The sequence below is a fragment of the Penicillium griseofulvum genome, assembly GCF_001561935.1.
Source record: "Penicillium griseofulvum strain PG3 chromosome Unknown contig_91, whole genome shotgun sequence".
Lineage (NCBI taxonomy): Eukaryota > Fungi > Ascomycota > Eurotiomycetes > Eurotiales > Aspergillaceae > Penicillium > Penicillium griseofulvum.
In genome coordinates, this window is record NW_024467450.1 from 1,323,482 (window position 1) to 1,337,177 (window position 13,696).

General features: G+C 46.7%; 6 protein-coding genes across 6 annotated transcripts; 1 reads left to right on the top strand and 5 right to left on the bottom strand.

The window, feature by feature from the left end:
• Positions 1-515: 515 nt before the first annotated feature.
• PGRI_067840 (MCT family MFS transporter) lies at positions 516-1,894 on the top strand (the record flags this gene model as incomplete). The annotated part of the gene is made up of 2 exons (XM_040794498.1): positions 516-918; positions 966-1,894. 2 exons carry the CDS (start codon positions 516-518, stop codon positions 1,892-1,894), a joined length of 1,332 nt encoding a protein of 443 aa, XP_040649748.1.
• A 178-nt stretch (positions 1,895-2,072) lies between these two features.
• Positions 2,073-4,127, bottom strand: PGRI_067850 (fungal specific transcription factor domain-containing protein; the record flags this gene model as incomplete). The annotated part of the gene is made up of 1 exon (XM_040794499.1): positions 2,073-4,127. One exon carries the CDS (start codon positions 4,125-4,127, stop codon positions 2,073-2,075), a length of 2,055 nt encoding a protein of 684 aa, XP_040649749.1.
• A 406-nt stretch (positions 4,128-4,533) lies between these two features.
• Positions 4,534-5,472, bottom strand: PGRI_067860 (Short-chain dehydrogenase/reductase SDR; the record flags this gene model as incomplete). The annotated part of the gene is made up of 1 exon (XM_040794500.1): positions 4,534-5,472. The coding sequence occupies one exon, from the start codon at positions 5,470-5,472 to the stop codon at positions 4,534-4,536; it is 939 nt and encodes a 312-aa protein (XP_040649750.1).
• A 737-nt stretch (positions 5,473-6,209) lies between these two features.
• On the bottom strand, positions 6,210-7,286 carry PGRI_067870 (zinc-binding alcohol dehydrogenase family protein; the record flags this gene model as incomplete). Its single annotated transcript, XM_040794501.1, has 1 exon — positions 6,210-7,286. The coding sequence occupies one exon, from the start codon at positions 7,284-7,286 to the stop codon at positions 6,210-6,212; it is 1,077 nt and encodes a 358-aa protein (XP_040649751.1).
• Positions 7,287-8,016: 730 nt separating this feature from the next.
• On the bottom strand, positions 8,017-8,547 carry PGRI_067880 (uncharacterized protein; the record flags this gene model as incomplete). The annotated part of the gene is made up of 1 exon (XM_040794502.1): positions 8,017-8,547. One exon carries the CDS (start codon positions 8,545-8,547, stop codon positions 8,017-8,019), a length of 531 nt encoding a protein of 176 aa, XP_040649752.1.
• Positions 8,548-11,409: 2,862 nt separating this feature from the next.
• PGRI_067890 (uncharacterized protein) lies at positions 11,410-12,777 on the bottom strand (the record flags this gene model as incomplete). Its single annotated transcript, XM_040794503.1, has 1 exon — positions 11,410-12,777. One exon carries the CDS (start codon positions 12,775-12,777, stop codon positions 11,410-11,412), a length of 1,368 nt encoding a protein of 455 aa, XP_040649753.1.
• Positions 12,778-13,696: the final 919 nt, after the last annotated feature.

Consider the following 13,696-nt stretch of genomic DNA (forward strand, 5'->3'; position numbering starts at 1 on the left):
ATGGTTCAATAAACCAACACTGCATGGTGTCCATAGTCCTGCAGGGATGATTAATCTGGAAGTAATTCCAAGTGCTTCTACTACGGTAAATCAATAACTGTGAGAGAATGCTTCAGCATGCTAGTGTTTGTAAGGGTCCTCATCTCCGATTAGCCCTGTCTACTTCCCATTTAGGTAATTAAATCCCGGATCGTGTACTTCCCAATGGGGTAATCTGCTGGAAACATTCCAGATCTGTTAATCTGATGTTTGTTTCTTCTCGTGATTGGACATTTCGACTCAGTGGATGTTTTGTTAGAAGATGATATCTTGATTAGGGTCATTTGGTTAGTTTGGTTAAAAAAAAAACCAGATTGACTGGTTTGTAAAGTAGAAGCTCGCTCTAGCAATATATTTTGGCGTATTCCACAATCTTTTGGTGGCATGAGAACTTAGACATCTTCATTTATATCTTCATCACTCTGCTCTTCGGTGCTTTCAACTTTGACCTCGGTTTGATTATATACCACCTCCCAATGGCATCCTCGCAGCCATCTTCCATGTTCGGAAAAGATGTCGAGCCGGACTTAATGACCGCCAACAGCCATACCAAGACAGGGGCAGTAGCAGAAGAACCACCAAAGCCTGCAGGACCACCTTCACCACCCAATGGAGGCACGAAAGCATGGCTCCAAGTCCTCGGGGCCTTTTTCCTGAACTTCAACACTTGGGGTCTCTTGAATACTTTCGGCACATTCCAGTCTGAATATAGTACCGGCTTGCTGAAGGACTCGTCACAGTCCTCGATTGCTTGGATTGGATCGCTGCAGGCGTTTCTGATGCTGGTGATTGGAGTCCTGTGCGGACGCGCTCTTGATGCTGGGTATTTCTACACGGATATCACCCTGGGTGTCTTTCTCGAGGTGTTCGGCATGATGAGTGAGTTATACCACCCATTCGCAACGAGAGAAGTACTAACCCAGCAGTGACTTCGATTTGCAAGGAGTACTGGCAGCTTATCTTAGCTCAGGGCCTGTGTGTCGGTATCGGCGCTGGAATGTCATTCATCCCTAGTGTTGCTATAGTCGGCACGTATTTCTCCACGCGACGATCAACTGCGCTCGGTCTGGCTGCCACTGGCTCAAGCGTCGGAGGCATTATCTACCCTGTCGTGCTGAGGCGTCTGATCGTCCAGATTGGACTGCCATGGGCGGTCCGAGTCATGGCGTTTATCATGCTGGGGACGCTTCTCATTTCGGTCGCTGTTATGAAGCCTCGCCTTCCGCCTCGCAAGTCTGGCCCACTGACCAACGTCGAGTCGCTCCGGGACCCCGTGTTCGCCATTTGGCTCATCGCTGCGTTCTTCATCTTCATTGGTCTCTATATCCCATTCTTCTACGTCGAGCTGTACGGTATCAACCTGGGCATGTCGCGGGACTTGTCTTTCTATATGCTGATTATCATGAACGCGGGCTCAATCCCCGGCCGTGTCATGCCGTCCATCATCGCAGATAGGATCGGTAACCTGTCGGTCATGATTCCGTCCGTCCTACTAACCGGTGTCTTGATGCTGGCGTGGATCAGCGTGGAATCTCAGTCGGGTCTAATCGCTATTTCGGTCTTTGTCGGTTTAGCAAGCGGTGCGATCCAGGCCGTGCTTCCCGCGACGGTCGCCTTCCTCTGCCCAGATCTGTCTAAGCTGGGCACCAACATCGGTATGACTCTCTTTGCGTCGGGTCTGGGATTGTTGATCGGTAGCCCTGTAGCGGGTGCAATTCTGGATCACCAGCGAACGTCCCGAGGAGATGTCTTCTGGGGTACCTTGACCTTTTCCGCGCTCTTCATATTGGCAGGATGTGTGTGCTTGATCATTGCTCGCGTGGTCAAGGTGGGATTCGCTTTGAAAAAGGCTTGAGAGTGTGTATAAGACGGACAGACGATGAATTCGTTAGCATGTCTGGAGGCAAGATCAGATTATGACTGTAATAGAGAATGTAATAGAGAATGTAAATCTGCATGTTTAATTCAATAGCACTCCCATATCTATTCGTCTATGTGCAAGTGAAGGAAGTCATATGCCAGCGGATCTGAATTTAAATGTCTTCCCATAAGAGATTATGTGGAGACTGGATCGTCGAAGTAGACATGAATGGCGCCATGGAATATGGTAAACATACGTCGGACTGCATACCCAGCTCCGGAGATTCTGAGTCTGGGTAGAAGTCACAACCATTTGGAAACAACGTCTGCATTAATGGATCCGGAAGTTGTGCATGGCCCATCCAGTCCGACGCAAAATGGGTGGGGGCACTTGCTGGAGCTGACGTCCTCGTGCTATTGAATCCCAGCAAGGCGAGTGTTGAGTCTTGGTCTTCCCGTTTCAGAGAGGCTTCCATCTCAGTTACGACCTCCTCGGCAGCTTTGATGCCTATCTTTAAGAACTTGGAATCCTGTTGTGAGCCACCAAGGTCGTTGATCAAGCTTGATGTAATAGTTGTTGCGACAGCAAGGATAAGTCTTGTCTTCGCTGCAACAGGTCCGAGGTGGTATCTTCCAGCTAGAATCTGCGATAAAGAGTCTAGATATTTCACCAAAAGCTGCTGAAAGATGACTAGCGTGGGCTGGGGGCCATTGGAGATAGTTATCCCTAAATTGATGCGCCGCAGGCGACCAACCACCAAACATGCAGTCAATGCTGCACGGGCAATATCAGTCCAGAGTAGATGATACGCCATGCTAGAGAGCTCAGAGCCGCTCTGCAGCACTTCGTGCAACTGATGAAGAACGGACACCGAGTTATCCCATGATTCATAGAGATCTCCACTCTGTGAATTATGAGACGGGACTCCTAGGACAAAATTGAGTGTGATAATGATCATGAAGCTATGCACATGCATTGATAAGAAGGCTTTCTGAAGCTTCTCGATTGGACAGCATGATGGAGCTCCCTCTTGTAGACTCGGAGGTAAATCATGCAGGATTTTGTGGAAAGAGGCGCGCATCCGATCCCGTACCTCGCTTGACAACTGAGGAGTTGTTGAGCGAAGTCGCTGGTGTAATGGAGCTCTTACTACAGCGAGCTTCATTGCAGCAATGTTGAATGCTTGGTCCGATGCTTCATGGGCCTTGTGGGACAAGGTACGTGACTCCAGCATGGTTCCCCCAAGGGTTTGAAGGTCGATAGGGCTCGGAAGAGGACAGTCCACATCTTCCAGTCGAATACCAAAGTGGGAGCCACTCCGGATGCAATAGTCGAGGTTTAATCGAAAGAAGCACGCCCATAATCGTTTCCGAACTTCTGCATAGTAAGGATTGACACCGGGGAACAAGGCCGGATCCCTATGCAAGCCCATGCTCAGAGCCATTTGCGTGGTAAGTCCCATGATACCTATGAGGTTATAGATCTTGTCAGTATCAGAGGCAGTGATAGTTTTCATGATTATCAACAACAATAAAGTCTGCATGACCCCGATACAAGGTTTTTGGAACCGTGTGGATGTATGAATACGGCTCTCTGCTTCTTGTAGTAGCAGACGCCCGCGTAGTCGCTCTGACTTGTCTGTCTGCATGGCAATCGCAATTACCAACACAATCTTCACAACATATACTTCATTGGTGTCGACGCATGCGGTAAATCGTTCCTCCAGGTCGGTGAACAGGCAGTTCTGGTCAATCACATGGTAGATTCTACCATATGTTTCACAAAATCGCCTGATCCACTTTTCGCAGGTCGATCGATCGGGAATGAGATCCAATAGCTTCTTACGGTCTCCATTCACCCCGCCTGGTACCGAATTTGCGACGCGAAGGAGACACTTGACTTCCGCGAAAGTTCTCCACATCGGCTGGAAATCAACAGTCTTCTCTAGCATGGCCCCCATTACGGGCAAATCATTGCACGCGGCCATCCAATGGGTGCCACCAATTAGCCTTGTTTTGAAGTTCGACCCTTTGAAGGCAGTATTGGCATGGCTGACAGTGGTTTGGTTGTGGGGCACAGATTGTGGATCAAGGATCTCGGCATCAGAGGGGCGAGGTATCGGCTGCAACGGGAGTAGATCGATCTCTGTGTTTTGAGAGGATTCTATTCGCCTGACGGATTCCGAGACTGGACCTTTGGAACGGGAGTAAGTGCACTGGGTGTCCATTCCACGATCTTGGCAGGGTTTGCATGGTGACTTGCGATCGCAGCGCACTTTGGATTTTCGACAATTGTTACATGAGACAGGCTCTCGAAAGCGGGGTCTCTTTCGACCATTGTTTTTCTTGGGATTCTCGAATGTGTCTACATTCAGATGACTGAATGTCAACATCTTGCCGCAGAGTTGAGGATGAAGATGCTGACAACACAAGGTCGAAACTAACCTTGGAAGGTTGGCCCCCTGTGAAACTAGCGTCAATGAGCAGTTATAGTCTCCACCCTCCAATGTACTTCTCATTAGGTGTTAGGCAACCTATTAAAGGCACTTAATGGAGGACCTGGAACGCCGTACATAAGTATTAGGGATATTCTCAACACGATTATAATATAGTACACGTCACATTACACAATCACTAAAAGCCATGCTCTTTGAACTCTTGTTCTGTCCATCGCCACAATTCTTCCGCTTTTCCCATGTCACTCTCACTGCCCGTTCTTTGCACTTCCTTGAAGAAGGGGATATAATACGCCCCGCTCTTCACTTGAGCAGAATCGGCGGTACTCGCCCATAGCTGATTGAGCGCGCCTGTAGCAACATCCATGGAAGCCAGCGAGGTTAATAGTTGAAAGATAACTGACAGAATCCGGTTGGCTGACATCCCACCCCCGATGTTTGTCCGGACAAGCCCCGGGTGTAGAGCAACCGACTTAATAGTGGGGAAGCGTTGGGCGAAAGATTTTGCAAAGTAAATGTTGGCAAGTTTCGAGTGACCATAACGGGCGATAGTGCTGATCTCGGTGAGAGGTGTCTTGACCTGGTTGAGAAGCAGACCGGCCTTGGGAGCGTTTCGATATATCTCGGAGCTAATGTTCACAACACGAACATCAGCCCCGGGAGTAGCAGCGGTCTTGGTGAGGATCGGTAGAAGTAATCGAGTGAGTAGTGCCGAACCCATGTAATTTGTGCCGAATTGGACCTCATATCCATCTTCGGTCAACCCCGGGGGAGTGGCAAAGACACCGGCATTGTTAATGAGGATATCGAGACGGTCGTTCGTGGACATGAATGATTCAGCGGCGCGTTTGATGGAGGCGAAAGACGCAAGATCCATTTCCAGAAATTCAATGTCGGCGGAAGGGACTTCTCGCTTGATATCAAGAATTGCTTCTTCTGCTTTCGCAGCATTGCGAGCACCCATGTATATCTTGGTGGGTTTGTGCATCGCCAATTGCTTTATTGTTTCTTTCCCAAGACCATTGTTGCCACCAGTCACCAGAATGACACATCCAGCAAGACTTGGAATATCTTTTCTAGGATCATAAGAATGGCCCTTGCCAAAAAGAGAAAACATATTTGAAAAAGATTGAATCCAACTTCAGCCAATGTCGTACAAAGAGTGGGTGCTATTCAATTAAATACTTCAATCTTCAACTTGAAGTCATAATGTAAGCTCCCCTTGTTTCTTATGTAGGGAGGACCCCTGAGGTCCCGATGAATAATAATCCCGAGATTGGTAGATGATCGTGGCAATCACATTTGACCGTCGGCCTCTTCAATCGTTCCGTCAAACCTCAAAGACCTTACCAAGCGAACCTTTGAACTAATGAAGTCAACCGCGGCTCGGGATGATCACTCATCATTTTAACTATAACTTGACCGATAAAGTCTTCAAAGCCAAGGCTTTGCCGCAGTGTACAGGAGACCGCATTTGACTTTCCCTCGTGAAATTAGTTGCTAGGGCTCGCCTAATTATAATTGTGCTACAGCTTGCTCCACAAATGTTTTTTGGGCGTATTGCCGCTTTAGTAATCTACTAGCGGATCCATGGATATTCTAATGCGGCAGCGCCTCGGATGATCTTTACACTGAAATCAGCTGAGATTGTCCGTATGGGCCCACGGGCAATGCATAGGCTAATTTCTAGGCGCTCAGGATGTCTCGACGTCACCCAAACGCACGATGATATAGAGCAATAGTTTGGCCTGCAGGCCCAGGCCTTCTTGATAGTTCACTTTATTTACTACATTTCAGAGGAATATTGAATAATTACTTCGAATTTTATTCATCTCACTCCATTGCAGCGCTATACTAAGCTGGAAATTCAACTACTAACTTGCCCCCAGATACAGTGCCTGCCCGTAGCTTGTTCAATCCATCCAAAATACCCTCAAACCCTTCCTTTTGCTTGGTAGTAGGAATTGGTTTTAGGATGTGTGTGATTGTTGGAAGGTTTTTGTAAAAACGAGCAAGAGCTTCTCGGTCGGCTGGTTTGGCCTCGAACTTTGGGCCAATTGGGGGTAACCACTGGAAAGGGCGACCAAACAGCGTATATGCCATCACCAGCTCGTACTCCACACCCGGTACGCTTGACTTGCCATTAGGCAATAGCATCATCACCGTGCCGCCAGTGTTTTTCAGTACTTCGGCACATACGGAAGTAGATTTCCCTTCGGAGAAACAATCGACGGCCTTCGAGATATTGGGATATGCCTTGACAATATCTGCTGCAACAGTTTCCGACCTGTAGTCAAACACTGCAGTGGCGCCGTACTCCTTGACAAGGTCGAATGAACGCGGCGAGGCAGTCGTAACAACTTTATACCCAGCTGCCTTTGCAATCTGGATGTGATACAGCCCAGCACTGGTCGCTCCAGCATAGATGAAGATCGCCTCATCTTTGGGGGATGCCTCGTCACCTTGGACGAAGGGGAGACCATGACGGACATTGAGGGTCAACATGGCAGTCACGGCCGAGACACCGTATGTGGTGGCGTCCGTGTCGCTTATTCCATCTGGAATCTTCCAAGCTAAATCCGAATCGACTTTCAAGTACTCGGCAAAAGAGCCCTTGTCTGGAAAAAGGCCGCCGTGCACAGCACCCGCCACGCGGTCGCCGGGTGTCCATCCCTTAACGGCGCTGCCGACCTGTTGGACCACGCCGGCATAGTCGCAGCCTATGATGGAGTGAGGGGGAGAAACGACGTCTAGGTGCTTGAAATCCGTCGGATTCAATGCGACAGCTTTGACTTTGACTAAAATCTCGTCGGGCGAGATTGTAGGAATTGGCACGTCCTTGACTTGTCCTCCTTGGCCACAGACTGATTTGCCAGTGGCGAGGTTGAAAAATCTGGTAGCAAGACTGCGGTTGGAAATCAGAGCCTTCATGATGGGCAACGAATAACCAAACGCAAAAGGGGTAGGCAGGTCCTGATATTTATTGTGGTCAACTATCAACGCCACATGCTGGCAAATAGTGGAGAAATATATATGTCGTCACTACTATATGATCTGCGGTGGGGATGGAGCAACTATTCTGCCGACTGGCACATTCCACGGGTTAGTTGAGAAAGCTTCCGAGGTCGTTGCGGAATGTTTATATAATCTGAATAATGGACCCGTGGACCTGTGGACCTCGGGATCCACTGAGGATGGACTTCTAATTGATTGAATATTTCATAGGCCTAGTTTATTTAGGCTCTTTTGCTTCAGCTCTTCTTCCAAGGTCAACTAGCCACATATCACTCAGTAGTGGCCAAGGCCGAGGATCGATTTATCGAGCATTCATGCCAAATACTAAGCATACATAGGACAACGGTATGATAAAGTAGGCTATCATGATAAGCCTAGGATATGTCAGTTCTCATTCCTCGAAGGTAGCTTCATATCATACCTCTTCATTGTTTCTGCCTTCTCGATGAACTTTCTGCTTTCTTTGATTTGCCGAGTTGTTAAAGCTTGTTGTATCTTGCTATTCTTTATATCGAGTAAATTCTGGGTTTCAGAGAGAAGATTGCTCATCTGCAATCGTATGAGAACATACTTTTCCATCATCTCATCCAGCACTTGCACAGAGCCGAAATCGTTTGTGGATGATCCTATTTTTGCCGTACGCGAATCAAGTTCCAACCGCTGGCATTCTCTCGTCTTCAGGTCGGTACCCTTGCACATACATCGTCCGTGGTACGTCAATAGAAAATGTGATAGGATGACCTTGACGATGGTGGATAGACCTAAGTATCGAGCCCCGAACCGTGAGGTCTTTTGCATGCTCCACATTGGCGATGGAAAGTCTCCCTAGGCGGCTTTTGACAATTTGTAGGTTTCTCTCATACTCGTATGTGCCGACAGATGAAGAGATCTGCTCGATCTTTGTATTGCAGAGCTTTTCAATACCTGTGCTCTTTTCGATATCTTTGAATGATGTCCCGATATGGTGACTGAAAACATTAGGGTCTAAAGCGAGCCCACTGCCTAATGCCTCCATGCTCACACAAGTGAGATGTTGTGCGGAGATAATGCGACAGCGTCGATGATTGTTCTGGCAATCAACGTTGGAAAGATGGGATTTTAGTGCTTTCATAGAGTCATGGTACGTCCCATCATAGTCGCGACGATCTATAACTCGATCGTTGTCGTCGATATCCATTACGAACACCGGAGAGGACAGAAGAGAAATCTCGGAATGATAAGACAGGCTATGAGGGGTATGTTCAGAAAAGCGCCAGATCCGGTCGTATCGTGAATAGGTCAACAAATGGTCATAATCAGGAGAGAGTGTTTGCAAATATTGATGGTAAAGCCCCTCGGGTGTATCAGGAAGCCATGCTAAAAGGACCTCTTCCAACCTTTGTGTGGTGGGATTTCCAGGCTTTGGCCCGTTGCAAAATTTAGAATTGGCCATGTGAACAATAGATTCAAATATCAATAGAGCGAACGTGCGGGTAGAGATTGTTAATGAACGAGGCTCTATTTGCAAACAACATTTGGGCCCAGTGCCTAATATATCACCATGGATAACACATCATGACATGGTGCAGCAAGAGTATATGCAGATGCTAAAAGACGGTGTGTTTCATCAAGAACTTCTATCCAATAGTCTGGAATCCTCGACAAGCTGAGGGGTCAATGCGGCGGCAATCGCGTTACTCAGTGCTTTTCGCCTGGTCTTGTCAATTTCTTTCTACTCATATTGAACCGATGACTTCGCTTTATTTGAGTACGTGGATTTATATTTAGCGAGCAGCATTGTATTATCCCGGCTTTTGGAACTTTTGAGGCGTGTACCACCCTAGGGATTATATATCGTTGTGTCTTGGAGGTATATTTGCAGATCTAGTCTTTCTTATAAGGAATTCAACATAAATTTCCAAGACACAGCTTCAAATGACTTCCCCTGCACGCCAGATAGATATCTTGATAATTATTCAGATTGTTCCAACTTAAGCATTGTTCGCACTTTCAGGGTTTATTGATAGCATCGATATTTGCACGGCCTCGATTTGTCTTCGCAGGTACACCAGACGGCGTTTGGCGAGTCGCGGCTTGTAGGTATCATATTGTCAAACCACTCATCTAGAAATTGTTAGAATGAACATCGTGAAACTAAGGAATGTGAACTACATACCCTAGTATTGCCATTCCCTGTCGTAAAAACTATGATATCCTTCCATTAGCACGGGGGCCAATCGATCGATCCATTCACTGAATGAAATTCCAGCTGTTTTAGCATTCAAACTCAGCCCTCTCGTTGGGTTTGGTTACGCCATCAAGTCCATGGATGAAATATTGCCTGGGGTCGGAAGAAAGCTTTGCCATGGAAAACCTCCATAGCGACAGCTCATCTCGGAATAAATTCCAAAGAAGCTCCCAGGGAAGAGATTGTCCAGATGTGTAATTGATATTATCATCCGTTGCCATATCCTGGTCATCCAATGAGACTGCAAAGAGCGTGAAGATTCTCAGAGTGGGCTTAGCAGTCGTAAGAAATGACTTTAAATTACCAGAAGTGAGATAGACCCAATGAAGATGGAGCTCTCTAAGCCGAGTAACTTCGACGAGGTCGGAAAGTCGTCCAAGTTGATGCTGCCTCGTAAGAGTAGATGTAGTGACCTTGTGAAAAGGCTAGTATGTTCAGACGGGGAGCGACCTTGATAATCAGATCAAACCAAGTCGTAACACCCGAAGTATCATCTGGCTCCAGCAGTTCTATGCATATACGTTTCGTAGGTTTCCAAGGCTTCCGGTGAAATAATATAGGGTCCTTGTAGTATATACATATGCGGAGGTCTTCTAGATCCTCCAGAATGGAAAGCAGAGAATCATATTGCGATTGTCGAAGGTTCAACTCAGCGACAATATCGCCATAGTTATCTGCACCACATGCATGTGATCTCTTCTAGGTCACGAAGGCCGCTGTGTGTGGCAAGAGAGCGAATGCTCTTGAAGTACCGATCTGAGAATGCGTCGAGCGAGACTTGGTATAAGTTGCGACATGTTAATCTGAGTGTTTGCAACTCTGATAGCTGCAGATAGCTGCAGACCTCACTGATCAGCTCAACTGGAAGGGATGTAATCGACATTTGGGGTTTGCGCTTGAAGCTTGAATTGACTGTAGCCATCTCGGTCGAAATAAGAAGCGTAGCCTGATGGGAATTACTGGGGATTGTACCCCGCATGATCCCAATTGCCAAAAGTTATTTACATTTTACATGTAAACGGTCTATGAATGGGGTCCTGGTATGGCCGTCCACCCATGGACAAAATAATTGATTATGTCAGCTCCGCCAAGACTTTGCGTTTCATCCGAGCCCTAAGTGGATCGGGGAAAACGCCCATCTACAAAATTAAAAGAGCAAAAAAAGAAATCTCAGGTTTGGTTTTTAGGAATAGCCGAACGCGGGGGTCGAACCCGCAGCCTTAAGATTAAGAGTCTTACGCTCTACCGATTGAGCTAGCCCGGCTGGGCTGTTGGAAGACGATAATTATAATGATACTTAATTAGGTTAGTCAAAAGAGAAAGGTGCTAGTTTGACACATATTGTAGTTACTAAACTTTGTTCTACCTCTTCAAATTGCAAATTATATCGCCCCTTTTCTATCAGGAGCACCTCTTCCATTTCAAACTTCTCAGTATAAGTAGTCGACGCTCCAAGCTATCTTCTATTTTCGTCAGCATTGTGCGCGTTGCTGTTATATATAACCTACCTATATGGTCCCGGAGCATACTGCCTACCCATCATTTACAATGTTATTTACACAATTGGGCGTCTCAGGCTTTGGCTCGACTGAAAGACCACAGACATGTAGCTAGACCTAATCTCCCTGCCAAGGGCTCGACAAGTGGCTGTGCGTCTAGATCAGCATCGTTAGTCGTCCTCGGTGGATATATATAGCCAAATTCATCATATTTGGCCGAAAGGACAATCTCGATGTTAGAGAGTTAAGAACTACACAATGGTCAATTGGATGAGGGAAAATTGGTTATATTAACTTTTGTACATTAATAATATCAAAGCGGGCGTGCCTCGTTATCAGGCCACATTAATTCCATCATCTCCTGCTCCTCCCCTTCTGTCCACCATGTTGATTGATGAGAAAAGCACAAAACACTAGCCTGTTGACATTTCTGCTCCAACCATTCATATCTCGCAGCATCCTCTGGCTTCTCGAGATTCCAATGTTGAAGGTGTATCGTTGCCAATTTAGGGAAGTTCTCTGATGCAGCCAATTCTGCTAACTGATCAATAGCGGCGTTAAAATTTCGGTCTCCGTCGAGAGAAACATATAATATCTTCAACGAGGGAGGAAGGACATCTCCAAGCTTTTGCACATGTAAACCGTGCTCGTCAAGTCCAACAAGATTGTCAAAGGGAACACGAAAAAGCCTCAAAGCGGTAAACTCAACAAAAGATCCCATCCATTCGTCATCGTAGTTCCCACAACCATCATCATTTTCAACCCAGACAGACTCCAGCGTCGACTTATGGAGCGAAAGCGATTCGTAAATCTTTCGCGGCTGAAAGTCATCAAAGGAGATATGTGCCCCACCATGAGCAATGCGGAATGATTTCAGTGCTTTGCAAGCCTGAACCCAGTCCCTCATCCCTTCCGCAGCGTTGCTTTCTTGGAGGTCGATGTCGGTTATATTCGAGCTTTGTGGCGGGAGCATTTCTCGGATCCGAACTTTGGAGTCACGCCATCCAGGCACATACTCATCGTCGACATCGTCATTCGCCGCCTCCGCCAACATGTAGCAGCCCACTTTGCGCATTGATGGAAATTTGAAGAATGGGTCCATGTAATGTGATGAGAATGCGTTCTCTGTATCACTCCAAGCTGCATACGCTTCCTCGAGATGAGGAAACATAGGTTCCGGCTTAGTAGCAGCTCTTTGCAGCATATTCAACACATAGTATACGCCATATGGCCAGGTGACATTGAGTTTCCGCAATTCCTTCAATTGCGGTATAAGCAAAGCCAACCAAGCATCTTCATTATCATGCTCAAGATCGTTTAACCATTTAGATCTCTCTTCGTCGGAGTATCCTGTTCGTTCATAGACTAGTCTGCGTACAAGGTTGTCGTCAAATTCAACTTTCTGCTCTTTGCTTTCGTTGGTGGCACTTATTACATCCCAGGACTCCACCTTCAGAGACCTAACATAGCTAGCGAGCCTCGGTGTTCGGGCCACAGCATATAGGAAGATGTTGAATGTTTGTTCACTACTCTCCGATTGGCAGAAAGTCACGTCGGTGTAAAGAATTCTTTGGAACACGGCGTACAGCCGACGTGATGAGCATACCAGGTGATATAGATCTTTACTACCGAGATCACGCGCAATTAGATGGAGTATTTCCACGGGCAGATCGCTTAACATGATTGCACGGCATAGATGATAATGTGACGACGACGCTGAATTTTTGTCAACATATGTCCCACTGGGTGGCTGTGCGTTGACGCCAAGGAACTAGCTATTTCCAGTTCGCCTTGCAATCCAATCATACCACGATCCTTGTCAACTGAGGGGATCACTTTAGAGGTTGATATTAAGTGTGAATTGGGAATATCTAAAGGAAGGCGACAAGGAACTCGACGGACAGAAAGAAGAAAAAGGCGCCGCAATTATTGCAGTAACATTGCTATGATCCCTGCTATTCGCCACGCTGTTTGCTGGCTCAGACTGTTCGCCAGTTTGTTTGTTAGTTTCTTGGATAGATACCCTATCTGTCCATAGATTTTACAATACAGTTCTACTCTCTCTTTCTCTGTCTCTATTCTCAAAAAATCATTTCCAGTAAAAGAAGCATCCAGTTTTCCAATAAATCGGATGATCCCTAGCTTGCATACCAATTTCACCTACATTCACTATAATCAGAATTACAAACGGATTTACCTAGGTATGAGGCAGGTAGTCCGTGAGCTATATATGGTCTTAACTTTTAGGCTGGGCACATCTTGTTGGTCTACTCGGATATTTTAAAGGTCGCTACTTGAATTCAACATTAACCAAAATCTTTGTATCATTGAGGGAGTTAGTCACTAGTCGAGTTCCTGAAGTTGACACCGTCGTGAACATGTCTCGGAGGGTCATACAATATGGAGATACTGATGCAATGACTGGGAAACCAGTGTAAGGTAATAAGGCTGCACGCTTTGTCCGTGTTGATCAAACCACCATCGCAGCTGTGGTCTCCCGTTTGAGCACAGCACTATGCGAGAAACTATCCCACTGCTCGTTTGCAACTTGAAGAACTCCTTTCTTCTGTGTTCACTTGACATTTATGTCAAATATATGC